This window comes from Phyllostomus discolor, chromosome 4 (genome assembly GCF_004126475.2).
Source record: "Phyllostomus discolor isolate MPI-MPIP mPhyDis1 chromosome 4, mPhyDis1.pri.v3, whole genome shotgun sequence".
NCBI classification, from domain to species: domain Eukaryota; kingdom Metazoa; phylum Chordata; class Mammalia; order Chiroptera; family Phyllostomidae; genus Phyllostomus; species Phyllostomus discolor.
Window position 1 is genome coordinate 735,631 of NC_040906.2, and position 27,042 is coordinate 762,672.

The window sequence follows — 27,042 nt, forward strand, 5'->3', positions numbered from 1 at the left end:
CTGCGAGCCGCAGGGGCGGGAGATGCAGACAAGAGGCTCCGAGAGAGGCGGGCAGGTGGCTGAAGGCCGGGGCAGGCCCGGGTCATTCACAGAGCAGCTGTGGCCGGGGGGCAGGGCAGGGCAGGGCCGGGCCGGGGACCCACGGACGGCAGAGGGGCTGGGGCTCGGAGAAGGGCCCCCATGGCAGGTGTGCTCAGCAAGGGCTTGCCCATGTGCCCACCACCGCCCACAACGGCGCTCCGCTGGGCGGAGGAAGGGCACCGGACGTCAGAGACCCGCTGGGTCCCCTGAGCAACACGGACCTCCGAGCGCCCGTCAGAGCAGGAGGCGCAGGCGGCTGACGGCAGCGTCTGGCAGGGACCGGCCCCCAGAGGGCCCTCGGGGGCGTCTCCTGGGGGCTCCTCACGTGACTGGCACGGACGCGGGGCACACGGCAGAGGACCGAGAGCTGCTGGGGGCCACGTCCATCGGGAGGGCCCAGGGGCAACCGTGACCATCACCCCACACAGCCACCACACCAGCACCGTGGGGTCAGCACGGGACTGCCCTTGGGCTCTGATGGGGTGCGGGTGGCCGGCCCAGACCACTGGGCCTTGGACACAGGGCCGTGGCCATGGCGGGAAGCCAGGGCCGCACGGGCCGGCCGGCAGCGTTTCCTGGGAACCTGTCGCAGCCTGGGACACTCGGCCGGCCGGACGCCCGGGCAGACTGGGCCGAGGTGAGCTGGGGGCTGCTGTCAAGGACGTGGAGACACACGGGGCACCGGGGACAAATGACCACCACACCCCACGGCCGGAACCGCGCAGCCGGCAGGGCACTACAGGGCCACCTAGCCGGGAGATGGTGGGCAGCCCCCACTTCCTGCCTCGCCCTCCGGCTCCTGCGCGCAGGCCTCGGCCCACAGCGGCGGGAACAGGACACCCGCCGACTTCTCGGTGCTCATGTTTATTTGCAAAGTCATGCCCCAGGGATGGGGCACACGTGTGTGGTGACACTCTGGCCCTCCGGCTGCAGGGCCTCCCGGGCCCGAGGGAAGACCGGAGGGCCCCTGGGGGCTGCTGTCTCAGCTCAGAGACCAGGACGCCCACATGGGGCTCTTCTCGCCCTCCCTGCTGCACCCGCCTGGTCCGGGCTGCCTCTCCCCTGGACGGGGGTCTTCTCGGGTTGGGGGGTGCCACAGGGCATGCGCCACCCAGCGCGGGACCCGAGGCCACCCTGAGGCTGGTGGCTCCGCGAGACGACTCTGTGAGCGGGCGGGCGCCGGAGGACCCGTCTCCGAGCCGGCAGGCAGGGCCGTTGGTCAGGTCCTCATCACCGCCCTGAAGGAGGCCTGAGGAAGGGGGAGGTGAGGTGTGGGCAGCAGCCGCCCGGCGGCACCCCCGGAGCCTGCGACTGGGAAGCTCTGTCCACTGCCTCTCCGGGGTGGGGGTGGGGGTGACACACCAGTGCCCTTCTGTCCCAGAGCGAGGCCCAGCGTGCAGCGCAGACGCAGGAGGGGCGGAGGGAGGAAGGCCCCAGGCTCTGGGCAGCCCCCGCGCCCCCCACGTACCTCCTGGAGGGGCTGCCCCAGCATCTCCTGGCTGTGGATGGAGCGCCTGTGGGAGAGGTCGCCTGGGTCAGCCCGGGCCCGCCCCTCGCGCCCAGACCCGCCCACGCCCCGCAGGCCGATGGGAAGGAGGCCACTGCCAGCCTCCCCCCACCATCTCATCAGGACAGCTCACAGTGGCGGGGGGGGGGGGGGGGGGGCGCCAAGGACGGCGGCCCCCAGAGCCCCACCTGTCTATCCGGGTGGCTATGGTCACCGTGAAGGCGCCCTCGGTGTCCGGCAGGTAGGTGGAGGGCACGACCCTGTAGGCCCCCGCAGGGAGGTGGCAGACCCGGCTCACTTCCTGGGCGTGGCGATGCGGCACGCAGCTCACCAGGGGCTTCTGGAGCAGCAGCGGGGAGGCGCCCTGGCCCCCGCCGTCCGCTGGAACCTGGGGGGGGGGGGGCACAGGCTCGGACTGGGAGGCTCGTCCCCGGGGCGTCCCCTCCGGCCTGCAGCTGCTCGCCCCCCAGGCCCGAGGCAGTGTGGGGGTGTCGTGGGCACGGTGCCGGGCCCCTCCCCTGCGCCGCCCTGCCTGGGGACCACCCTGCTCAGGCCCCGGGCCACCCAGTGGCACCGGCACTTTCTCCGAAGCCGCTGGTGTCTCCGCTGGGAGAGGAGGTGGACCCCGCGGCTCCAGCACCGCCCAGGGGGCAGAATCTGCTCAGTCAGAAATCCCCGCTCTCCCCTCAGGTCACCGGCACACCAGGCTTCACGGGCCCCTCGGCCCCGGGGGTCCCGGGACAGGGCTCCAGGTCACCCTCCCGGGGCCCCGGCCCCTCACCTCACTGGGCCGGAGGTGGGGCCCCCAGGAGCACAAGGGCACGTGGGCTGGGGAGCCACGCTGGCCACGCCACCGGCCTGCCGTCTCTGACCTCTGCCCCGCTCCACCCACAGGGCTGCTGAGGTGTCTGGCCTGCACGGCGGGTGCTCTGGGGGGCGCTCACGAGGCACCAGCCCTTCCCGGGCCTCCACCTGCCTCAGCACCCCCGGGGGCGCTCCGTGGTTCCCACCCCTCCCGCAGGCCCCCCGGGCTCACGCACATTCTGGGCAGAAGGGGGACTGCACGCTTGCAGCTGAGTCCCTGGACGCCGCCTCTCCCTTCCGCCCCATGGAGCCCACCGCGGCCTGAGTGACCAAGCCCAGGCCTCCACGCCCCGCCCCACCGTCTGCGTGCACACAGCCCCCCCCCCCCCGGGGGGGGCCCCGCCCAGCCCCGCCCCCAGGAGCTCACCTGGAAGACGTGGAAGCCGATGGGGGGGCAGTCGCCGTCGGGGCAGTGCTGGTGCAGGGAGATGCGGACGCAGCGGGGGCCGGGGCCCTCGGGGACCGAGAGCGGGAAGCAGGGGTTGCTGGGGAAGGAGGCGAAGTTCCTGCTGCCCCCCGCCGTCCGGCCGGCCCGCCAGGAGCCGCGCAGCCGCACGGTCTCCCACTCCCCCGCCGACAGGGCCGCTCCGGGGCCCGGGCTCTGGGCCCCCGTCTTGACGGCGCTGCCGAGAGACGAGCACGGGCCGGCTGGAGGCGCAGACTGGCCACCAAGGCCCTGGCAGGCCCCGGGGGACGGCCCGCACCCGCCCGCGCCACGCCGCGCCGGCCCCCACCTGAGGGAGACGCTGCCACTGGAGAAGACGCGGAGCAGAAACTGCCCCGGCACGCCCTGCAGGAAGGTGCTGGGCACGGCCAGGTAGTGGCCGGCGGCCAGCTCGCAGCGCAGGTGCACCTCTCGGTCGTAGGCGTGGCAGGCGGTGCCGGCCACGGGGGGCGCGGACAGGACCCGGGGCAGGCTGACCCGCCGCTTCTCCACCTGCGGACAGGGGGCCGGGTAGAAACCGGGCGCCGCCCCGTTCCGCTCTGGCCTCAGGGCCCTGCTTCAGGGGAGCGGACGCAGGAGGGCACCTGCCTCCCGGGGGCTCGCGCTCAGCCTCCCGCTCCGGGAGGACCCACGGCGGACAGGACCGGGCCCCGGGGCACAGGGGGTGCTGGGAGAAGGCCCCCCAGCAGCCACCGCCCGGGGGGACGGGAGGGCAACGTGTGCCCCGCCCACGAAGGGGAGGGGCACTGCCCCGTGGGCCGTCCGAGCTGGGCAGCACTCGGGCGCCGAGTCCCTGCGCCGGCCAGGCTCCTGTGCCCAGGGGAGCAGGACAGGCGGCTCCCTGGACAACCCCTCAGGACCAGGTGTCACCCCCCCCCCCCAGCAGGGAGGGGACTGAGGGGGCGGGAGGGGGAAGAGGCCGCCCCGGGCTCCCAGGGGAGAGCCGCCGCCGGGAGCCCACGGGCGTGCCGCTAGCTGGTCCGCCAGGGGCCGTGGTTCTGCATCCCCCGGCCCAGACACGCCGGGGCAAGGCGGGCACGCAGTCCCCCCGACCCGGACCCCAGCCCTAGGGGGCGGGACACGGCCCCACGGACTCACCTTCCAGAGGTGCAGGCCCACGGCCGGGTAGTCCCTGCCCGGGACGCGCGCCGGGCTCCACGCAGCACGGTCGTCCCCCACCGGGGCCCGGCCGGCCCGGCCCGCCGCGCACCCCCGGGGCCTCTGCAGGACGGCGATGCACACCTCGCTGGGCTCCGAGACCCGCAGCCAGAACTTGGGGTTGCTGGGGAAGCTGCTGTTGTTGCGGCAGCCCCCCGCCGACTGCCCCTGGACCCAGGCCCCCGGCAGCGCCCGTGCGTGGCTCAGCACCTTCTCTAGGGCAGGAGCACACGGCTCGTCAGGCTCCCGCCTCCCACGCCGGCCCCCGCCCGGCGCCACCGCGGGGGCACACGGCGCCTGCTGGACCTGACCCGGGAAGGCCCAGGCCGTGGGGCTGGGGGCCAATTACCTGAGCGGAGGCTCTGCAGGTGGCCGGCCTCCGTGACCGGGTAGCCGATGGTGACCTCGTCGAACTCGTGGAGAAACTCCTCCTCCTCCACCCAGAACTCGCCCTCCTGGAGCTGGGAGAGCAGGGCCTGCGAGGCCCCCGGCTCCACCCGGCTCCACCCTTCGCCCCTGGAAGGGACCTGGGGTCAGCGGGCAGCTCTGCCCCGAGTGACAGCACCCACCGCGGCGGGGCCTGGGGACCGGAGGGCGCGGGGCCGCACCCCTCCTCCCGCCACGGGGCCGGCTGAGCAGGCGGTCGGGGAGCAGCGACAGGGCGCTTGCCCGTCGCCTCGGGCGGAGCTGAGTGGGGGGTCTGCCCTCCACCTCGGCCACCGAAGGGGCCTGTCCCAGCGCCCTCGCCCACCACGACGGGTCTTAGAGCCGGGCTGAGGACGGGGCGCGAGCGCCCCCCCAGGTCCCTGTCCCTCAGCCCTGCGGGGTGTCTGCTGCTCCACCGGCTCCCTCCTGAGACCAACCCCCGGGGCCGAGCAGGCCATGCTGGGACCGCCGAGCACTGTCCGAGCACAGGAACCACCACAGGCCCCTGCTGGGGCGACTCAGACCTGTGCGAGGGAGCGCCGGCCTGCGAACCACAGAGCTGCAGGTTCAACTCCCAGTCAGGGCACAGGCCTGGGTTGTGGACCAGGTCCCCAGTAGGGGGCGCCTGAGAGACAACCACACACTGATGTTTCTCTCCCTTTCTTTCTTCTTCCTTCTCTCTCTAAAAATAAAATATTTTTTAAAGACTTTACTTATTTATTTTTAGAGAGGAAAGGGAGAAAGAAAGAGAGAGAAAAACAGCAATGTGCGGTTGTTGGGGGTCATGGCCTGCAACCCAGGTATGTGCCCTGACTGGGAATCGAACCTGCGACACTTTGGTTCGCAGCCCGCGCTCAATCCACTGAGCTACGCCAGCTAGGAAAATAAATTAAAAAAAAAAAACAAAAAAAAAAACCCACCACAGAACCTGGCACCGCACCAGGGCCCAGGCCCCCACACTGTGGCACGGGCTCTCGGCTGCCCCTTGGGGCCCGCACCCCACCCCACCCCACAATGGCAGCCCCCACCCCTGCACGCACCCCTCTCTCCAGGGTCCGCGCCAGCACCGCCGGCCCCAGGGGTTGTGGATGCGCAGCAGCAGGACGCTCTGCCCGGCCTGGTCCGGCACCTCGCACAGGTCAGAGACGATGAAGGCATGGAACTCCCCCAGCTCCCGGGCACCTGGCGAGGGACAGCTCTGTCACAGCGGGGCCCCACACTCAGCAGATGGACTCGCAGGTCTGTCCCGTCCCCGGGGGCCAGCCCAGCCCACCGGCTGCGGCCCCGCTGACCCCGGGGCTTTCCTGGCCGCCGTGGACGGGGAGCTCGGCAGCGGCCGGAGCCAGCGCACGGCCCCAGCCCGGGGCCGGGGCGGGGGGAGGGGGACGGGACTGCGGCTCACCTGGACCTGGCGGAGCCCATCCCCCTCTTGGGGCTCAGCCACGGCCTGGGCGGGTGAGGGGCCTTGGCCGGACCACGTGGCCGTGCAGGGTTCCTGGCGCAGGACCAGGTCCCGAGAGCACCACTCCCAGCCCTGCTGCCAACGGCCCGTCACCGCCGAGGGACAGGGTGGCCTCTGGGGACGGCCAGCCGGGGGCGGTCAGGCAGGGGGAGGCCCGCAGGCCTGAGGACAACGGACCCCACCCACCCGGAGGCCGGGGCAGGCGACCAGGAGCAGCCCGACAGGGCAGCCCCGCCCCGGGAGGAGGGGTGGGCCCAGGGCCGAGAGGAGGAACCCCTGCACCACCTCCACCGGCTTCGTCCAGACCCGCTCCGCAGCCGCCCCGCTGGCCGTCCCCCCCCACATCCCAGCCCTGCCCCACCTCCCTGGGCTCTGGGGGACCTCCGCAGCCCCGCGTCTGCCCGCCCTCAGGGGAGCGGCCTGCATGCACACCAGGGCAGCGTAGCTGCCAACACGGGTCAGTTTATTCCGGCGGTCGGTTTTAGACCACGAGCTCTTATTGTGAAAACGGGTCTGAACAGGGACGTTTCATGTGTAAAGCACCACGTCACTCGCAACAGCACGAAACCGGGAAGACCGCCGTCTGCAGCGCTCGGGGGAGGTGCACGGAGCCACGGCAGGTGCGCAGGTGCACTGACCGGGGGAGACGTCGGCCGGGTCGCCTCACCCCGGAAGCAGGGCCTGCCGCTCGCAGGACGACGCACAAGGCGCGTGTTGGCGAAAAGCGCTGGAGGAGGCTCCGTCTCGGGGGGCCGACCCCGAAGGCTGCCCGCTGAGCCACCACACGCTCCCGGACCATCTCTGCGCCTCACCTGCTCTGGGGCTGAACACCGAGCAGCTGATGGGACACCGCTGCTTGAGGCCCAGCAGCTGCCGACACGTCCTGGGCTCCGGGCTGCCAGGCCCGTCCTGCAGGCCGCCGCCGCCGCGGGCCAGGTCCTTCAGGCTCCACCTCTCCGCCAGGCCGCCCGTGAGGTCCACCAGGGCATCTGCCACCTGCCCTGCCCACAGGTGCTCGTAGGACCCATGGACCCTGGGAGACGGGCAGGGAGTGGGCTTCAGTCCCTGCTCTTCCCAGCCGCCTCACCCTCACCACGGCCACCCAGCAGCCGTGCCCTCGCCGGCTGCCACGCAGTGTCCCAGCCACGCCCTGCTGCCTCTGCCCACACGCAGACCCCCTGCTGCACCCTCCCGCGGCCCCTGGCGGGGACACCGGCCCCTGCCGCACAGGCAGCAGCCCCCTCCTCTGCGCAAAGGCCTGCCCGTCAGCCCGGCCGTCAGCGGCACTGCAAGTGCTCTCTCGAGGGAGCGGCCTCTGTCCAGACTCCTCGCGCGGCTCGGGCTGCGCCACCACAGACCAGGCTAATGCCCCGGTGGCCTCTTTTCTCCCCGGTGGCCTGCAAGAGGCCGCCCATCCCCAGGGACAAAGAACAACTGGGCGGAAAGACCTCTCTCGCCGGGGTTTGAGGACGGGAAAGGGAGAAAACACAGGCCGGGTCTCCACGCCCAGCTGCGCACGGCGGCAGGGAGAGAGGCGACCCCGGGCCAGGAGCCAGAGCTCCTGTCCCTGGCCCGGCCAGCCCCACCCCAGGACTGGGCAGCACACGCTCGGACGCGACAAGGGAGCTGCCGCCCGGGGGTGGGGGGGCAGCCCGAGGCGGGGAGGCCCCGGCCCCGGCCCGCGTACTTGGCGTAGGCCTTCTCCAGCAGCGGCAGCCAGAACACGTCCTCTCTCTGGCACCGGGAGAAGCAGAGTCTCCCTGCAAGACAAGGCAGACGGTCATCCACGGTCACCTCCACCCAGCGTCCAAACTGCCAGACCCGGCAGGCGAAGGAGCCGCGGTACGTCTCGTCGCGCCAGCTCGGCTGTCCGGGGGGATGACCTGCCGCGCGCGGGGGAGGAAAGGAGACCGTGATGACCAGTGCCTGCGCGCAGGGCCCCTCCCGGCGTCCCAGCCAACGCGCGACCGCGCCGCACCGTGCCGTCCCCCGGCGCCCCTCGGCGGGCGGAGGGTCCGACCTCAACGCCACACCCGGGGTCCGTGCCCACGGGAAACCAGCCCACGGACAGGAGGCCCACAGACGTGTCAGTGACGTGTTTAGGGGCCGCAGCGAGGGGGCCAAGCGTCTCTCAGAGTCTGACGCCAACCGCCAAGTGCTCCTGTCCCAATGGGCCCCGGCCTGAACCAAAAACCAACGCTCTCATCAGCAGAGACCCAGTCCCCCCGACACAGCTGGCCGCAGACGGCAGGGCGTCTCGGGCAGGGCGTCTTGGGCACGGCAACCCCCCCACCGGAGCCGGGAGCTCCGGGCCGCTGCTGCGCCCGGACCCACGCGCTCGCTACCGGGCTGGGTGCTCTGACCCCGGCGGCGGTGGGGGTTGCACCTGGGTGACTCGTGTGGTCCTGGCTCTGCCACTCGCCAACCCGAGAGCCAGCGACAACGGGACAACGGCTCCAGGGCCCTCGCCAGGGAGACAGAGGCCAGAGCCAGTGAGCGGTGTGCTCGGCCTGGGCGTGGGCCTGGGCCGAGGGAGGGGGCCCGGACGGGGCCCCACTGCCAGGGGCTGCTGCGGCTGCCCTCCTCAGAGACAGTCGGGGAGGAGCCAGGCAGACGTCCGCGGGGGCTCCAGGGTGGGGGATGGGGGGGGGGGCACAGAGCGCGAGCAGCCCCCCTACACCTGCCGTGTCTGCCAAGCGCCAGACACCGTTTGAACCATCTTTGGCCAATTTATACTCGAAACCTGCTCAGAGCCAACTAGCTAGGGGCGCTCATTCCAGACCAGGGCACAGGCTGCCTGGGCAGCCCCTTCCGAGCCAAACTGGCTCGTCTGTCTTTTCAGTTCACAGGAGAGCCCGGGGGCAGGGGGCGCAGAGCCCGGGGAAAGCTCCCCTGGGGGAGAGGGCGCCCCTGGGGCCTGGGAGCCGAGCACTAGCTCCCCACTGCCTTGTCGAGCCGCCTGGTAGAGCCCCACAGAACAGGGGCTCAGCTGCCTAGCCCCCCACTTCCTTCCTGTGCACAGCAGACAGGAAGACAGACACCTGGTCCAGGAGGTGCCGGCTCTTCTGCAGGGCGGCGCAGGCGCACAGGAACCAGCAGTCCCCCAGCAGCCCTTGCTTCACCTGCCCTTCCTGTGGGTTATCTGGAAACATCCGGGGTGCGGCACAAATTTCCTGGAATAAAGAACATCGTCCAGAGTTACAATGTGTCTCCCGGCCTCCGGAGGCCCGAGCTGACAGGCGGGGGAGCCGTCCTGCTCCGCACACTGTCCGTCCTCAGATCGTGGGGTCCCTGCCCCCATCCACCTTCCTCACTTGGCAAAACCCCCAACAACTCTGGATGAATGCTGCCACCCCCCTTCTCGAAACAGCTAAACGTTCATCTGCAAAACCGTTCCACTTCAAATTCCTAACGGTCACTCTCGAAGGGGCCCTCTGGCCTGCTGGACAGCCCGCCCTCTCTCCGAGAGGGCCCTGCACCCGCACCGCCAACCTGCTCCACCTGCCGGGCTGCGCCTCTCCCCAGGCGTCCTCACCTCCTGCTTCTGTCAGAAGCCGCCTGACCTGCCTGGACTCCTCCTGGCAGCCCTCCCTCTGCCCCCTCGGTGGGCAGCGTCCCCCGGCATAAGGCACAAGGGGGACACCGCCCCTCAGCACCACGGCCCTCCGCTGACAACCTTCGGGGGAGGGCTGCACCCCTGCTCCCTCCTCCCGCTCCCTCTCAAGACACAGGCCTCCCTAGCTCCACGTCTCCAGCCGTCTTGGCCAATGCCACCCCCATGTGTCAATCATAACAGGCGTCTCTGTGTCCTCATCTTTCCAAACGCCCCACAGCACCAGAACGGGGGTCTGTCCCCTGACCCCAGCAGTCCCAGGCCTCCAGATGGAGCCTCCGCTTAGACGGTCCTGCGCTCCCAGCTCTGCACCCCTGCTCCTGACAGCACCGATCAGCACACGAACCCAGCCCTAGGCCCCCCCCCCCCCCCCCCCCCCCACCGTACAGCAGATGGGACCACCCCCACCCAGGTGCTGGGCCAGAAGCCGGGAAGTCATTCGGATCCCTCCCTCACCCTCGCCCCCTACTGGGAAGGGGTCACTACGACCCACCAAAGTGCTAACAGCATCAGGTTATCTGCGGCCCCTTCGCTCTTCTCCAGGACCACTGCACAGCTGGCTCACACTCTTGTCCTGACCACCCGTTTCCCAGCCAGCAGGTAACGCTGAGCTTCTTCACACTGGCACCCAGTTGAATCATTCCTCTACAAAACATCCTCTTCTGGCTACCCATGGCCACCAAGACCCATTTTCACCCCAAGTCCTCCGGTGTGGCCTGTAAAGCCCTCCGAGCCTTGGCCCGCTTCCTCCCGAGCCCAGGATGATCCACTCCAGACAGAGCTGCCCCCGAAAGGCGCTGCCGGCAAGCACACCGGGAAGGCAGGCTTCTCCCACAGACAGTCCCGCTCAGCACACAGACAAGTCATTTCTAAACATGTCAACGTAGCTCTCGGCCAAAGCATCCCTGTAAGCTGCCACCTTAAAACGTTCACACCTGAAAGCGCAGGTGCACTAAGTCCAGAAGAGAAACCTGCACAGCCAACTGGCTCTGCTCTGCAGGTTCGGCCTGGCCCTGCCACTGGCGCATCAGAGGACCTGGCTGCCGTGAGCACAGGACACAGAGGAGCCACGCGAACTCGGGGCCAAGTCCCGGCTGATGCCCTGCGGAGCAGACGCAGGAGGGGGCACTGGCTCCGAGCCTATGAGCACGCGCCTCTCGCGGCGCCTCACTGTCCTTTGGAACCGAACTCTCACAAGTGCGCGCCGCGAGCGCGGGGCCCGGCGCACCAGAGTAAGCTTCAGGAGGAGCTGCCACGTGCGGTAGGGAGCCTGGGACCGCCCCCCTCCCCGGCCCCCCGGCCCGAGTACAGTAGCGCAGACCCTGCTGCTGCCGGGTGCCCACACCTCGCGGACCCGGCCCCCGTTCCGCCCAGCCTCTACGCTTGCACCCCAGCAGGACACAACACGCAGAGGTCCGACCCAGGACCTCGCAGCCGCTCACCTGGGGCCGCTTCCACGTGATGTCTTCCCGGAACTGGGCCAGCGGTGTGGAGAAGCTGGAGAAGAGCGAGGAGTCCGAGGCTGGGAAGGCGGCGTCCCGGAACAGCTCCCTGGCCGGCGCCCGCATCTTGTGCGCCCTGGGCTCCCATGTGCAACCCACGCCTGGGGGCCGAGCGCGGCCAAGGGGGAGCACAGCCCGGCAGGAGGCGGAGTCGGAGTCGGAGTCGGATACCGTCCCCCGGCTGCCCGACGCTCCCCAACTCCGCTGGGCGCTCTACCGCGTCATACCCACAGCGCCTACGCGGCCGCACGCCGCCACTCGGTCGCCCCGGTAACCGCAGGGGCAGCCAACCAGACGCGGCGCACGTAGTCACATGACACTGCAGCCCAATCGTCTCCGAGCGTAAGGAAGTTCGGATCGGATTCCCAGCTCCCCGGGGGCGTGGCTCCCGAGCTGGGCTGTCGCGGAGCTGCACTTCTCCTTCCGGGCCAAAGGGACCCGGAACTGCTCAGGCCGAGGTTCAAGTTCGAGGAAGCCGGCGGCTGTCTTGTCCTTGGGCTTGTGCGGGTCCGGCCGAGCCGTCGGAACCGCTTGGACTCGCGCCCTCTGGGGCCGAAGGTACCAGAGAGGCCGCCTCGGCCGACGTCGCGCCGTGGACCACAGATCCCAGCATGCAGCGCGGCCTCCAAGGACGAGCCTCCTCTTCCGGCCTGCGGCGGCGGGCCCGCCCGTGTAGGCGGAGCCAATGGGAGACCCACTCGGGCAGGGGAGTAGCCACCCGGGCGAGGTGTCCTCGGGTGTTGTTGCTGTGCCCACAGGTCCTGGGGAATGAGAGGCCCGGGGCGGTGGGGTCGGGGAGAGCCTCCCCCAACCCTGGGAGGCTGGCTTAAGGCAAGCTGGGATCAGACGCTGCCTCCAGGGCAGGTGGCCGGGCTTCTGGTCCCGATGGGCTGGACGGTGACCTGCTGGACGGGCGGCTGTAGCTCGTGGCCGCTGGTGCTGGGGGGAGGTGAGGACAATGATTTCGGGACCTGCTCGAGGACTCACTCTTGCCGCAGAACCTGCGCTTCGCCTTCCTTTCCTGCGCGATCCCAGGAAGGAAAGCGGCCAGCCAGAGGCTTACTCTCTCCCTGCCCCTCCAGGCTTCTTGCTTCACTCTGGCTGCTTTTGCTTGGCTCAGAAGTAGGTCCTTCAGGCTGGGGTGGCGCAGTGAGGTCAGAGGCCCAGCTTTTGAGCCAGCAGTGCAGAAAGATTTAGTTTCTTAGAAGGCACTGGGTGACTAGTCGTTATTCAGAGAGACAACGCCCGAGGGGCGTGGCGACGGGCGAGACAGCCCAGAGCCCCTGTGGAATTGCAAGGACTGGCTTTGAGGGCCGTCCGTTGAGGAAGCTTACGGGACTCGTGGTGGAAGGATGGCCTTACGCGCAGCCATGGGCGATCCTGCAGAAGTGAGGAGGGTTCCACCCCGGAGGGCTGGTGTGTATGCTCGTCACACATCCCACAGGTAGGTATCTCAGCCGCATCCTACAGACGTGAAAAGGAGCGTCAAAAGGAGGAGGCGGCGGCCCAGGGCGGTGGAACACCCGCGGCTCCGTGAGGGGGGGGCAGCCAGCATTCCCACCCCAGGCAAACCCCGTTCACTTTGCTTGCTGCCATTGGACGAGTGCATTCTTTTGGGGGGGGGGGTGTTTTTGTTTAAAATTTGGTTTTTTAACCCCCTTATAAAAATAATATGGAAATGCTTATCTCAGACTGTTGAGCTCTTGCTTCCAGGTGTATCCTCTCTTTGGTGGAAACAAATTTTTATAAAAATTAAAAATACATGCTCCTTATAGGATGCCCCCCCCCAGCTATTGCTCCCAAATGGTTGTGTTCCGAAGTTGTGTTACGAACACAATGCATGTGACCCCCACCGTTGACTCCGGTCCTGTTGAGACAGGACAGTGAGAAGCTAGGAAAATTCCTTGGCAAGCGGCATGGGGAGACTGAGGCAGAGTTGAACACGGTGCTGAGCAGCTCACAGCCAGAGTCAGAAGTTCACCTCCCGAGAGGGAACACGTAGGCCTGTTGTGTTTCAGCCCCAGGACCCCCCCAACACAGCAAAACCGGGTGGGCAGATGCCAGGACCAGCTGCAGTGACAGAAGGACCCAGCCCCAGCTCTCCCTCTGGGGAGCATGTCGCACACCATTCCCTTTCCCCACGTCCTTCCTCACACGCAGCCGTCTCCTGGACGCTCAGGCAATAGGCAGCTGGTCCCAGGCTAATCCCCTGAACCCGTCCCCAAAGCTCCCTTTTCCCTGACTTCCCAGTGAGGCAAGGCAGCCCAGCCCAGGCTCTCCTGCTGCTTCCTCTGTGCTAAGTCCTTCGTTGTTCACTGTCGCAGCTTTAATAAATGGTTCCTCACCGTCACCCGGACTCACGTTGTGAAATCTTTCCTACACAAAGTCGAGAACCCACACTACGGCTGACCCCAGGAGGGCTCACTCAGGGCCAGGCCCCTGTCCGGTGACATAAGCATGAACATAAGCATGTGCCGGGTATGCGTTGCCCCTGCCTCACGTGGGTGCTGCTGTGGTCACCGCAGAGTGGAATCCTTTTATGTCAGCTTGCTCCTTCACTTTCAAACAGAGAGGCTGTCTGGGCCTGGGTGGGGGCGGTAGTGACCTTCGCATGCTGCCGTGATCCCATTAACATCCGGCTGAGATGCTGGGCTGCCCTGGACAGCCCGGCCCAGCCCCGCGCTCAGTGGCCATTCCCCTCTCCTGCGGCTTCCCTTCTCCCTGGGTCTTACCAGCTGACTCTTTAGAGAGGTCAACCATTTACTTCTCAGGACCAATCCAATGCGGCCAAGAATTTCCCATTTGGGATGCGACGAAGAAGGAAACTATTCGGTGCACAACTCAATTGTGACAGCAGCCAAGACCCTCCCTGGCTAAACAGCTTTGCACTGCGGACGCCGCTATAGAAACTCTGTCTCCAGTGGAAAGGAAAAGTTCACTCTTCGAACCACCAGGGATCTGGCTTATATAGCTAGAAGTCCCCGCCCCCTGATCCCTGATTGGTCAGAATGGAGCTGCTCTGATTGGTTGGTGAAGAAGGCGTGGGGGGCCTCAGTCCTATTGGCTGACATAGGATCCCGAGCCGGTCTATAAAGCCGAGCAGCAGCTTACAGTGCAGGCAGCAGCTCCACGCAGGCTGCTCTCCTAAGTGTGGTTTGCGTGAGGGGCTCGGTATTTTTTTTTTCTTTTCATTTTAGTCATCAGGAACCCTCCTAGAAAAGCATTTCCTTTCTCAAGGTCCACAGAGAGAAAGTGGAAAAAATACATAGCCTTAAGAGCAAACATCAGGTTCTTCCAAGCCCGGGAGTGTGGCAGGGAGAAGAGCTCCATGGGCACCTGGGTCGGGCGGGGTGCCCAGAGCGTGGCCGCCACAGGTGGGGAGGTCCGTGGGGGAGGGGAGAGGCCCCGGTGGTGGAAGGAAGGACCCGTTGGGAGTGAGGATGCCTGGATCAATCTGAACTTCTTCCTGCGGCTCTGTCTCCCTGTGACTCCCAGGTCTTCAGTGAATCCCCTGGCTTACTTTCTCCTGCGTGCTTCCTCTTGTCCCTTTGCTGACCCTGGGAGCACCTGCCTTGCTCTTCCAGCCCGTGTGTCTTGCCTTCATTCTGAGCACTCACTGAATCTTCATCTTTTGAAATTGCCCCTTCCAACCTTCCCAGGTCTCTGACCAGCTCCTTCACACCCCCTTTGTCCCCGTGCCAGTCCCTGCCGCAGGGTCTGCTTCCCGCCCCTGGTGGGGCGGAGGTGTCCCTGCCCGGGGCTGAAAGGCCTCTTCCTCCTCTGCTAGTAGCGGACTGCTCGGGTGTGGGTCGGTGCGATGCCCGTGTGGCCCTCCCCACACTTCCCTGATTGCTCCCAAGGGTGGGCTGTAACTTTGGGTCTGAAGTTCCCGGGGCTTCTGCCCCAGGCATCTGGCCTAGAACAGGGGCATCTACACCAGTAAGAGTTGGGGGACCAGAGAGAAGCACCCAGGACGAGCCTGGACTGTGCGGGACATGGCCTGAGGGACACGGGATGCCTCATCTGGAGCCCTGGACCCAGAAGGATGCAGGCAGTGCAGACACCACACGCAAGCCTGTGGCTCCCTCGCCTGTCCCGGGCTTCAGCCCTCCAACGTGCCCCAAGGACGCCATCTCCTCAGGGCCCCACCTTCCTGGGCCCCCGCAGATCTGGAGCTTGCTGCCCCTCCCTCCTGTCTGGACTGCACCCCCAGCTCCACGGACTCCACCCTCCTCCGCCTCAGTACCCCGTCTTCTGTCCTGAAAATGCAGCTGTGGCCCGGCATCCTGCCCCCCGCCCTTGCGGGAGCTGCCAGTGCCACTTCTGTGCACGTGGTGGGAGTGGCTGCGTGAGGCCAGGGTGAACAGAAGGGGCGCATGGTCCCCACGAGTCCCACCACCAGTGTATCTGTGGCCAGGTGCCCGGAACGCTGGAGGGGTCCTGTCCTCCCTCAGCACGGCTCCCTGGGCACCCGGTGGCAGGAAGACGCCCCACCCCACTGCCGGCCTGAGGTGGACAAGGAGCACGAGTGGCAACTGAAGCTCCATGCTCCAACACATTGGCTTTCCAGAGCTGTTTGCTGCCGGAGTGCACCTCGCCGGCGTGGTCCGGAAAGCAGCCGCCTGGGGAGGCTGCTGCCCTAACAAGAGAGGGGCACGTGCCGCCAGCCCGGGGGGCTGCCTGGGGCCCGTTACCCGAAGCGGGAATGTTGGCAAGCTGTGGTGCAACCGTGGAACATTTGGGAAAACAGCCGTGATGACTGGTGAAGCGATGACATCCCGAATAGCTCGGTTTGGCAGAGAAGCTGGAAAACATTAGCAGCACGTGCTGACCACAGGCTGTGTTGGGCAAGACACCACCAGGAAGAGGCAGGCTGGGAGGCGCTCAGGGTTTGCGAGCTGGGAGGAGAGGAGTTGAGAAAGGCCAGGGGTGCCGGGACGCCCAGGCTGAGAGCACCCTGCTGGCCCCAGAGGGCAAGTCACGGCCGGAACCTGCGGGGCACAGGCAGCATTGCCGTGGGTGTTGCCCCTTCGCTGGGGCTGCTGGGAGCACCTTCTGAGCTCTCCACAGAGGGGAGAGGCTGGCCGGGGTGTGGGGTGGTCCTGGGCCCACGGGGTGGAGCCCCTCTCGGCGGTGACCGACCCGCAGGGCTGTGGGCCCGCAGAGCCGGCCCCGAGAACGTGTTGAAACCACTGCTCTGCTAGAGCTGAACTGCCAAAGAAGCCCAGAGTCGGGACCAAGGGTCCGGGACCGGAGACTTGAACACAGCCTCGGCGGGGGGAGGCTAAGTGGCGGGGCCCCCGGGAGGCCTTCTCGGCCAGCGTCACTTCAGAGGGGTGAGAAGCCAGGACGAGAACGTACCCTCAGGGGTGGAGCCAAGGGCCCCAGCGCACCCTGGACTGGGGTGCCCACTTGGGGACTGTCTCTTGCAGTGCCTGCCTGGCAAGGTTCCAGGTGGCTGCGGGGTGGGTGCTGCGAGGTACCTCCCGTGTCCACCTTCCTCAGGATGTCGCAATGACCTAGTTCCTGTTTCCTGGGTGGGGGGATGGGGGTGGACTGTCTGGGTGGGGGTAGGGTCCCACCCACGCCTGGTGCAGGACAGGCACAGGGACCCTCGTTCCTGGAGACCACGGAGACCCTGTGCCATGCCTGGGCCACCTCCCGGAGAGGGGAGGTCTGAAGTGCAGGGAAGGGTCACTGGGGCATTTGGTGGCCTGGGGGCTGGACGTGGCGATGCAGGGTTTCCAGCCCTTCTGATCCTGCCACATCCTGGCCCCTTGAGAAAGGGGCCTCCATGCCTGGGCCTGGCCAGGGGGTCAGGTCCTGGGTCACTTTGGACCAGAGCGTGTCATCCTGGTACAGGAGCTGTGACCACACAGCACCCAGGCTGCCAGCCTGAGCCCGCCGCCGCTGTGGGGACTCAGTGGCTGCCTTGGCTGCAGCCCACACACAGCTCAGCCGTCCTTCGTGGCAACGCCCTGAATGCGGCCCCACCCGTTGCTCCTCTGAGCCCAGTCTGTACCAGTCTCTACGGCACCTGTGCTGGTGCCCCTGCCGCCCCCCCTGCACTGCCTTGACCCTCTGACCCCAAATGCCCGCCACTCGCCACTTCCTTTACTCATTGAGGAGGGAGACTGACACCGAGCAGGGCCCACGGGAGAGTGACAAGTGGCCTCTTTTGCTCTGGTGTTTGGGGATCCGATGGGAGGTCCCAGAGACCTGGCCAAGGGGCTGGGGAGGTCAAGGTCAGCCTGCTGCTGGTCTCAGACCCGAGGCTTCTGGGCACAGCCAGGATGGCCTGGAGCGGCCAGAGTGCAGGGGAAGACCCTTGGGCCCACCCCACACCCCCTCCTCTGGCCCGGGGCCTGCAGCTGGCCACACTTGGGAGCCGCCAGGTGGGTGCGGAGGACGAGTGGAGGGACGGCCAAGCCGGGCGGTCGTTTTCAGAGGGGAGGTTTAATGGGACAATCACGGTGACCCTGTTGCAGCGGTCCCCTGAGTGGCTGCGCTCTGAGCGCGGGGCCCCAGGGACTCCCCTAGCGTGGCGGCCCACACAGCACCAGCTCCACCTGCCCCGCCCCTCGGACACAGCAGCACCGGCCCCGGCAGACCCAGACGTCCTGGCTGGGGGCCCCACGCTCCCTGCAGGGCTGAGGCTCTCCAGGGACTCGTCCCCAGGGGCGGCCATTCTCTCCTCAGCGTCCCCTGCCCCCGCGCCGAGGGCAGGTCTGTGTCCTTGTCCCTCTGCCAGAGGCCGACCGAGGCATCTCACCCTGGGGGCAGGGCTCTGTGGGAGGCCCGCTGTGGGGACAGCGCAGCCCAGGCCTCCCAGCAGCGATAAGGCACAGTGTGGTGGTCACCATGGTCAGCCCGGGGGCGGCGCCGCAGCCAGTGTTGAGACCAGAGGGCGTGCCGTGTGCTGGCCGGCCAGGGCAGCAGTGCAAGTGGGCGAGGGGCCAGGTCCGAGGGCCTCGGCCGGCCGTGAGGAGGCCCCGGGGAGCAGCCCCAGAGGCGAGGGTGGCCCGGGCGGAGCTCACGGCCAGCCGGGGCCACCGAAGGCACGATCGTGGTGTCTGAGAGGTCAGGGCTAGGCGGACACGTTGACGTCCCTGAGAGAGATGGCGCTGCTGGGGGCCTCGTCCCCGAGCAGCAGGGCCGGGGTGTCCGTGTCCACCGCGGCGTCGGCTCCGGCCCCGCCCTGCTCCGCGCCGGGCTCCGCGCCGGGGCCCAGGCCCTGGGACAGGATCTGCTGGATGGTCCTGCGCAGGTTGGGGTGCAGCCGGCCCTGCGTCTGGCAGAAGACCTCCAGGGCGAAGGACTTGAGGGCGCCGGTGCAGAGGTCCTCGTACAGCGGGATGGTGTACATCCGGGACATCTGGGGGCGGGGCGGGGCGGGGTCGCACTGGCTGCCCCTCCCCCGGCCCCTCCCACCAGCTCGCAGGCCCTGAGCCCTGAGCCCAGGGTGACAAAGGGAAGAGCCCCGCTGGCCTCTGACCCCCACTGATGGCCCTTCGCCAGGGAGCCTGGGCGGGCAGAGAGGCCACGGCCCTGGAAGGCCCGGGACCCTTGGGCCTCCAAGAAGCCCCGGTTCTCCTGGTGCCCAGGCCAGACCCAGGGCCTCGACCTGGGACTCTGCCGGGCCGGTCCTCGGCACGTGGCTTCTGCGAGGGCCGGCGGTGTCTGCACTCTTCCCATGCGGTACCCGCCCCGGGGGCCTCGTCCTGAGCAGCCAGACCAGAGGGCCAGCTGAGGGGGCGGGAGGGGCGGGGCGGGGGCGGGGCCACACCTGGCTCTCGAGGAAGCGCCGCACGCGGTGCAGGTCGGGGTAGTAGTCGTTGCGGACCACGATCTGCAGCCAGCGGATGCGGATCTCGGCGTTCATGGAGTCCAGCAGGGCGGAGTAGCACTCAGACAGGCTGGTCACCACCCCTGCAGGCCGGGGTGGGTCAGGGCCGGCAGGCGCACCCTCCCCCACCACCCGCGAGGCCCCGGCGCCCGCTGTGGGACCCACCCTGGGGCAGCGGGGACCCGTCCAGGAGCCGGTCCAGGAACAGCGCCGTCTGGAAGGTCCTCCACTTGGAGATGTCAATGGAGCTGGCGGAGGCGGCCGCCTGGTCCAGGGGCGCCGCGGTCCACAGCTGGAAGAGGGCCTCCACAGGCCGGGTCAGGCTGGATCCCTGAGACAGGTCCGGCTCGGCCAGCGGCGGGCCCGTGGCATTGAGCCAGCGCTCAAACTCCAGCCCTGCAGGGAGGTGTGATGCTGGGGTCCCCCTGCACGGGGAGGGGCTGCCCGAGCAGGCCTGCCCAGGGGGCCCCAGAGCACGAGGGTGTCCCTGGTGTGACTGTGCCAGGGCTGGGGAGCCCCCAGGGCAGGGGCAGTTCGGGAAGGCTGGGGTCAGCTCCAGCCCCTGCCCCTTCCAGCCACCAGGGTGGCTTCTGTCGGAGGCACAGGGAGGTCAGGGGGCTCTCGGTGACAACCCCCAGCAACACCCCCACCCCCACCCCGCACTTCTCCTGGGTACAAGACGATGGGGGCATTTAAAACTGGACCTCGGGGCCGGCGGGGAGGGTGCCTCTGCACCATGCCAGGAGACTGGCACCGCTGTTCCAGAGCCCCGGTGCCAGGCGACTGTGGGGGCGGGCAGAGCCCACCCCCAAAACCCTCAGTGCACTCAACGAATCTTCTGCTACGGTCCCCACACACAGCCCGCCGAGCCACACAGCACTGCCCTCCAGCAGATCTTGGCCCCTGCTACCTGTGGGACCACCCAGTCTCTTCTCCGGCCCCTCAGCCCTCGGGCCCCCAGGGACACCCTCGGGGCGTCGCATAAGCAGGCCAGTGGGCTGCAGCCCGCTCTGAGGAACCCTCCTCCGCCCTGCCGCCCCCGCCCCAGGCCTTCTGCACACGCCGTTCTCACGGCCCCCTCCTGACACGGCCTAAATAGGTCAGCCCTGCCTAAGTGCCACCTCCTCCTGGAAGCCCCCTGGGCCCCATCCTGCTGGGAAACACACGCTCCCGTTTCCACGGCCTCCCGGTCCAAGGCCACAGTGTGTGGCAAGGACGTCTGGGGGAAGGCTGAGGAACCTGTGGGGCTTTTCCGGCGGAGGTGGCATCCTGGGCAGGGGGGGCGGGGGGCCCCCACCCCCTCCTGCCCACCGCTCCCCTGGCAGGCTGGTCAGGACACGCGGGGGCGGCGGGCCTCACCTGCCCGGCAGTCCACACTCTGCTCCTTCAGCTCCGGGAAGAAGCTCAGGAAGGAGTCCAGCAGGTCCTGAGCCACCACGCTGGTGAACTTGTACTTCTCCACGTAGGCCTGCAAGGCAGGGCCGGGCTCAGGGGGCGGGGGACTGGGCCGGGGCGGGGCCGGGGACTGGGCGGGGCCTGTTCAGGGCGGGGCCTGTTCAGGGCGGGGCCGCTCACTCGCAGGAAGTCGTCGAAGCGCTGGGGGTCCCCGCAGAGCTGGGACAGGTAGTAGACGAAGCAGTAGCCCTTCTCGTAGGTGAACAGGTTCATCAGGTGGCTGGGATTCACCCCTGGAACAACACCGGCCCTGGGTGACGCCCCGTTTCCCCGGGGAGGGCGGGGCCCGCGGGTGGAGCAGGAAGGGCCAAGGGCCGCTGTCCCACCTCTGTCCAGATGCCCTGGGAGCAGGGCGCTGGGGTCGGCCGAGGGGCCTGGGGCGGACCAGGGGCCTGGGGCGGGCCCTCCACGGACTGCAGCCCGCACTCAGAGCCCACGGGAGGCGGCGACGGGCTGAGGGGGCCTCGGGAGCCTTCCTGAGGCTGGGCGCCCCAGGCCTGGCCTTTGCGGTGCTCCAGCCGAGATGGGGGCGAGGACGCAGGGCCTGGGGGCGGGTACCTGGCTCCAGCTTGACCTGCAGCTTGCTGACGGGGCTGTCCTCTCCCAGCAGCTTCATCTGCCTGTGCAGCGCGTCCAGGCGGAAGGCCGTCTCCAGACAGGTGAAGGCTGCACCTGGACGGGCACGGGGGCGGGAGGCGGGCCTGAGCACAGGGCCGTGTGCGGGCTGTGGCTGCCCGGAGCCCGGGGCAGCTGGCCGGAGGCCACGCCCTGGACACCCCAGAGCAGGCGCGGGCGGCTCGCACCCCGGAGGCTGGCCTGGCTCCCAGCTCCCCTGAGGCGCCGTGGCCGGTCCCAGCGGTGCCAGCCGGCACGAGGCCGGGGCAGCCCCCGCCCCCCGCCCCGGCCCCCGCCCCGGGCCGCCCGGCGGCACCGTAGGTCTCGGTGGTGATGCGACGCTGGGCGTAGGTGGCCAGGCCCTCGCTCAGCCACATCTCCTCCCACGTGGCGTTGGTGACGGCGTTGCCGAACCAGCTGTGGGCCACCTCGTGGATGACGTCGATGACCAGGAACTCGTCGCACTCCAGGATGGAGGAGATGACGAAGGTGAGGCAGGGGTTCTCCATGGCCACGATGGGGAAGGAGGGGGGCAGGAAGACGATGTCATACCTGCGGGAGGGAGACTGTGAGGGGCTGGGGCGGGGGGTGAGGGGGGGGTCCGCCCGGGGGGTCAGGTGGGGGGCCCCCCACTGCTCCCCCCCCGGGAGGGCGGGGACTCGCCCTGAGCCCCCTCCCCCGTGCAGCCGGCCCGGGCTCCCCCCGGTGCCCCAGACGCACCTGCCCCACATGTACGGCCCGTACAGCCGCTCGGCCGCGCTCAGCCACTGCTCCACCGCGCCCGACAGCTTGCTGGTGGCCATGGGCAGGAGGCACGGCTCGGCCCACACGCGGCTCCTGTCACGGGGCACAGCTCAGCCCACCCTGCTGCCGCACCCCACCAGGCCCTCCCTCTGCTCTGGGCCACCCACGCCGTGTCCAGCCTGGCCAAAGGCCAGGCCCCCGCCCCCGCTTCCCTCAAGGCCGCCACGCAGGCCCTTCTGCGGCAGGGGCCCAGCGGAACTCGGAGGGGCCGCTTGGCTCCTTTTGTCTCCAAGTAGAAGGAGCTGCGTGGGCTTGAGGAGGGTGCCGGCTGGTCGGGAGCCGGGGCTGCCCGGTCTGGGGGCGCATGGGGTGCGAGGAGCCCGGCAGGGCCGGTCCCTGTGGTGTGGGGTCCCTCAGCCTGAGGCCCGGGCCCCGGGAAGCAGGACAAGGAGGCTCTACCTGGGCCCGATGTCTGCCGGCTGCAGGTCCCCAGCCACCAGGGCCACGAGGTAGGCGGGCACGGGGTGCTCCATGCGGAAGCGGTAGACACCCTCCTCCTCCACGTAGGCGCTCTGGGTGGCGCTCATCAGCACCTGCACCCCCAGTGGGGCCTGCACGAGGGAGCCCCGCCTGTCAGGGGGCCCACGGTCCAGCACAGGAAAACCCCTGCTCATGGAGCAATCCCACGTTCCCCCCTCAGGGCACCCCACACTGAAGGGGAGCCCCACGGCCCGGTCAGGGCACCCCACAACCTGGGTCAGGGAGCCCGTTGCCCCCATCAGAGCTAAGCTGCGGTCTGCAAGCCGCTGGCCCCTGGGTGGGGGCTGCCGCCCCGAGGCCCAGGAGCCCTGGGCCCTACCACGGGACCGGCAGCCCCGTCTGAGCCCCCCTCTTCTCGGGGTCCTCCTGCCCATCGGGGGCCAGGCCCCAGCGGTGAGGCAGCCCTCTCCCTGCAGAGCAGCCCCCTCCCCAGCAAGGAAGGTGGGCCCTCTGTGGGAGGGCGGCCCCGCTGGGGCTGGGGCGAGGGGGGGGGCCAGGTGGGAGGGCGGACCTTGACCACGGCGGAGTAGGTGCACTTGACGGCGGGCGTGTCGAAGCAGGGGAAAAAGGAGCGGTTGCAGACGGAGTGGCCCTGGGTGAAGACGAAGGGCTTGGCGCTGCCATAGGTCAGCTCGGGGTCCAGCCACCAGATCTGCAGGTGGGCGCAGGCCGGTGTCAGGAGATGCCCTCCCCTCTCCCGGGAGGCTGGGCACCCCAGGGTGGCTCACAGCAACACCAGGACGCCCTGAGCCGGGCAGGACTCCCTGAGAGGGCGCGGCCGCAGGAAGGGGGCGTGAGCCTGCTGTCCTGCTCAGGCTGCTGGGCCCAGCGCTTCTGGGGTGGAGGCTGGGAGGCGGCAGCCTGGGCAGGCTCACCCAGGGCCACAGCCTGGCCCTGCCTGCTGGTGCCATCAGGGTGCCACTGCTGACCCGCCCCCGCAGGCAGGCAGGCAGGGCGCCTGACCCAGAGGGGCACTGCATGACATCACCTGGGCCAGCCCTCCCTCCAGGCCTCGGGGTGGGCCTCAGGAGCCAGCTTGTGCCCCTCACCCCAGCCTCCAGAGGGAAACCGAGGCACCATCGGGACACCCAAGTCCCAGTTCTCACAGACTGGCCAGCAGTGCACCTGGTGTCAGCCCGGAGAGGGAGTCTGGCACGTGGAAACTCGGGGAAGCGGAATCCCAGAGGACCCTCACACCAGCGAGCACAGTGTTCCGGGGTTGCCCCGGCGATGGCACCGCCTCGCCAGGAGGGACTCCCACAGTGGGAGGGGCTCCAGACCAGCGGATGGTGGGCGGTGAGCCGAGGCCAGGCACTCCAAGCGGACAGCCTGGACATGGGGTCCTCGGGGAGGGCCACAGGGGCCCGTGCCCGGACCATTGGGGACAGACCCCACAGCGGCTGCCAGCGCCCAGCTGCCCGTCCGGAGGTGGGGCTGTCTCCGGGGCAGACCCCTGCCAGCGGGAGAAAAGATTTCTTGAAGTTCACCTTCGCCGCCACCCCTCTGTTCCCTCACCACAGGGGGTCCGCAGCAGTATCTTGCTGACCACATGGGGCCCCCCACATTCAAGTGGCCTGTCTTGAGAGCCTGCTAAAAAATGCGGACTCCTGGGCCCTGCCTGAGAAGATTCCTGGCTGGGACCCAGGAGTCTGCATTAAGGAGACGCTCCACAGTGGAACCTGTTGCAGGGAGCCATCTGCCCACCCTGGGGACAGGCCCCAAACACCCTTCAACCCCACCACCACAGCCTCTCAGGGATACCCCCTGCAGCCCTCCTTGGGGTCCACCCAACTCAGGCCTCCTGTCCCCACTGTCCATGTCCACCTGGCAGAGACCCACGGGGTCCACAGTTGTCCCTAGGAGTCAGGGGCTGGGGCAGGCCCCTCTGCAGGCAGGCCCCTGCCCCAGAGTGGCCACGACTCCCAATGCACAGGGCCGGGAGCGGAGGCCCCACTGCCGATGGGCAGGAGAGGAGACGCAGGCCGACAGGCTCCAGACACTGCAGGGGGGAGACAGCTGCCCTTCCTGGCGGGGTGGCTGGGACTCAGGAATGGGGTGCATGGGCCCCAGAGACTGCAGCACCCCAAACTGCCTCCCAGGAGCTTCGCCTTCACCTGGCACAGGGACAGGCTGAGGGACTTAGGCCCCAAGCCCCGTGGCATTCGCGTGTGACAGCGGGCACTGAGGCCACACACCACCCTGAGGGAAGGCGCAGTCCCTTGTCCTCCAGCCCACGGCTCCGGGGGCCCACGGCCTGTGGGGACCACGCTGCCACTCCTTGCCCGAGTACCTGGGGGCCCCATAGCAGGCCACAAAAAACCCAAGGACGACGGCCACCCTCGCCCGCCTGGCCCCATCCCCAGTGGGCTGAGGGCCCTGACCCTGCCCTTCAGCTGGCCAGGGGTTTGGGCGAACCAGACACAGGGGCTCCAGGCTCACACGTGAAGGTCAGGGAGGAGCACACCCTCCGGTTGTGTCGGGAGGCACGTCTGTCGCTTCTGCAGACGACCGGAGCTGGCAGCTGGTGCCGACACGGTCAGCCAGGGGCCAGCCGGGCAGCCTGCAGGTACGTGTCTAGTTTGGGCTACCAGCCGGACGCCCCAGCCCCACCTGTCCATCACTCTGCCCACTTCTGTGCCACGGGCAGTGACAGATGGAACCTCTGGGGGACTTCCATGTTGTCTGTGTGTGGAGGGGGGACGGAGTCCCATGTGTGCTGTTCCCATGGGCGCCCAGGGCCATCCGGCTGTCCTGGCAGAGCCTCTGGGGCAGTGGGAGCTCCGGACCCAAAGTCCAGCAGTGTTTGTGTGTGTCTGTTGGGGACGTGAGGCCACTCAGCCGCTGCGTCCCACCAGGCCTTGCCCGGGAGGCCCAGAGAGTGAGCCCAGCCTGCCCACAGCTGCCTGCCCCACGAGGTCTGCCCCTTGCGCCCCTGCAGAGAAGAGACCTGGTGCCCGAAAGTCCTCGCAAAGCCCAGGTCACACGGAGGCCCTCCCACAAGTGACGCCCCTGGTCTGTCCCCCAGGGCCAGGTGCCGGCAGGCTCACAGTGTGGGAGGGCCTCCCACAGCCGCCTGCCTCTGCACACCTGAAAGGGGGAGCCTCCCTCGGCAGCCTGCCGTTCGGGGTCCCCGCCAGCTGCTGGGCCAGCACCTTGGCTCTCATTCTGTCCAAGGCTTCCAAGGGCTGCGCAGACAGCAGCTGGGGTCAGTGAGGACGCCAGGTCGGGTAAGGCCAGGTGAGAGGCCAGGACCCCCAGAGCTGAGCGGCCGGCTCCCAGCAGGTGCCCCAGTCTCGGGTCAGCCTGGCAGCGCGTGGAGAGGCTGCCTGCAGACGACCCCGCGCCGGCCGGCCGGCCGCCCCGGGCCCACCCTGACAGGACTCACGGCAGGGGCGTCGGTGGAGGTGTAGCGCAGGATGACCTGGAAGGGCTGGTGCGCCTGCAGCTCGGGCGGCAGCGTGACGGTGAGCGAGGAGCCGTAGTCGGTGAACGGGTCCACCCTGAAGGCCAGCGGGCAGCAGGAGGGTTCGGCGCCGGGCGCCTCGGGGAAGGTGGGCAGAGGGGGCGGGGACGCGGGCCCGGGTCCGGGAGCGGCGAAGGCGAAGGCGCAGGGCTGCTCGGCGGCGGCGGCGGCGGGGGCGCGGCGGAAGGCGGCCGAGTGCAGGCGCAGGGCTGGGTGCGTGTCGAGCACGAGCGCGCGGGGCGCGGGCCGCAGCGCGCACAGCTCGAGCACCAGGCAGCCGGCCAGCTCGCGCGCCTCGGGCCGCAGCTCCAGGCCCAGCTGCAGGTGGCGGAGGCGGAAGAGCTGCGCGCTGGAGGCCGAGGCCACGTCCAGGGCGGGCGGCGGCTCGGGCGGCGGGCGGGCGGGCGCGGCCTCGGCGCCAGGCGCCTTGCGGCAGCAGCATTGCGCCGCCATGCCGCTGCGCTAGGTGAAATCCATGGGCGGCGCCGGGCCGCGGGGAGCCGGCGAGGGGTGCCGGGCGGCGGCGGCGGTGGGGCGCGGGCACAACAGGAAGTCGCGACGGGAGCCGCCCGGCCCGGCCCCGCGCCGTGCACCGCCCCGCTCCGGCTCCGCCTGGCCGCCGCCGGGGGCGCTGTGAGCCGGGACCCGGTGGCCGGGGCGCTGCGCGCGGGGTAACCGGGAGCGGGAGAAACTCTGTACAGGTGGCCCGGGCGCTGTGCATCGCATACTAGGGTGGTCGGGAGCCCGGGCGCTGTGCGTCGGGTGGGACGGGGAGTAGAGGGCTCGTGCCAAGGACTGGGGCCGCGAGGACACTGTGCTCGGAGGACCGGGCGCCCTGGGGTCCGTGCAACAGGCAGCCAAGTGGCCTCCCTGCCCTGTGTGCTTCCTACCTGGCCGGCGCCCCAGAGACCCCAGGAAGCGCCGCTCCCTCAGGGACGCTGCGCCCCAGCTCCCTGGGGCAGTGGCTGCCTCTGTGAAGCCGGGAAGCGTAGCGCCCGGGACTCGGTGCCGTAATGCACTGGGGCCGAGGTCGTGGTTCTCTTCTTCCCCCACCTCACTGCCCCGTGAGACCCGCGGCGGTGCTGTGGGCGTTGTGGGGTGCGGGGGAGCTCAGGAGCCTCAGGGCTGTGCTGTGAGGCCCGGTGGCCGCCAGGCTGTGCGGCTGTGTAGGTTCTAGTTCACAGAAGTTCAGCTCTCCAGGTGCCCCAGCGCGTTCCGAGGTCTCCGTCCGTGTGTGGAGAGCAGTGGGCGGCTGGCGGCAGGGCTGTGTTGCGTTGTGGAAGGAAGTTCCCCAGGACAGTGGTGCCTGATGGTCCGCGGG

At 69.0% G+C, this 27,042-nt stretch overlaps 2 protein-coding genes across 3 annotated transcripts; both read right to left on the reverse strand.

Annotated features, from left to right (window-relative positions):
* Positions 1–926: 926 nt before the first annotated feature.
* Positions 927–11,315, reverse strand: CAPN10 (calpain 10). Its single transcript, XM_028509547.2, has 12 exons — positions 10,999–11,315; positions 8,981–9,116; positions 7,631–7,823; positions 6,756–6,976; positions 5,522–5,663; positions 4,405–4,571; positions 3,996–4,270; positions 3,187–3,389; positions 2,820–3,075; positions 1,777–1,976; positions 1,550–1,595; positions 927–1,330 (listed from the first exon to the last, which is right to left on the reverse strand). Exons 1-12 carry the CDS (start codon positions 11,122–11,124, stop codon positions 1,301–1,303), a joined length of 1,995 nt encoding a protein of 664 aa, XP_028365348.1. The 5' UTR covers positions 11,125–11,315; the 3' UTR covers positions 927–1,300.
* A 1,892-nt stretch (positions 11,316–13,207) lies between these two features.
* On the reverse strand, positions 13,208–26,293 carry RNPEPL1 (arginyl aminopeptidase like 1). Of its 2 annotated transcripts, XR_004902476.1 has the most exons (12): positions 25,644–26,293; positions 22,770–22,910; positions 22,178–22,329; positions 21,695–21,811; positions 21,291–21,526; positions 20,918–21,031; positions 20,480–20,592; positions 20,264–20,372; positions 19,070–19,300; positions 18,845–18,987; positions 18,096–18,433; positions 13,208–13,222 (listed from the first exon to the last, which is right to left on the reverse strand). XR_004902476.1 is itself a non-coding variant. In XM_028510424.2 (11 exons), exons 1-11 carry the CDS (start codon positions 26,172–26,174, stop codon positions 18,146–18,148), a joined length of 2,175 nt encoding a protein of 724 aa, XP_028366225.1. In that variant the 5' UTR covers positions 26,175–26,293; the 3' UTR covers positions 17,499–18,145. The 2 variants fall into 2 exon arrangements, 1 of the variants encoding a protein (XP_028366225.1); XM_028510424.2 differs by lacking the exon at positions 13,208–13,222 and having other exon boundaries at positions 17,499–18,433.
* Between the last annotated feature and the right edge of the window lie 749 nt (positions 26,294–27,042).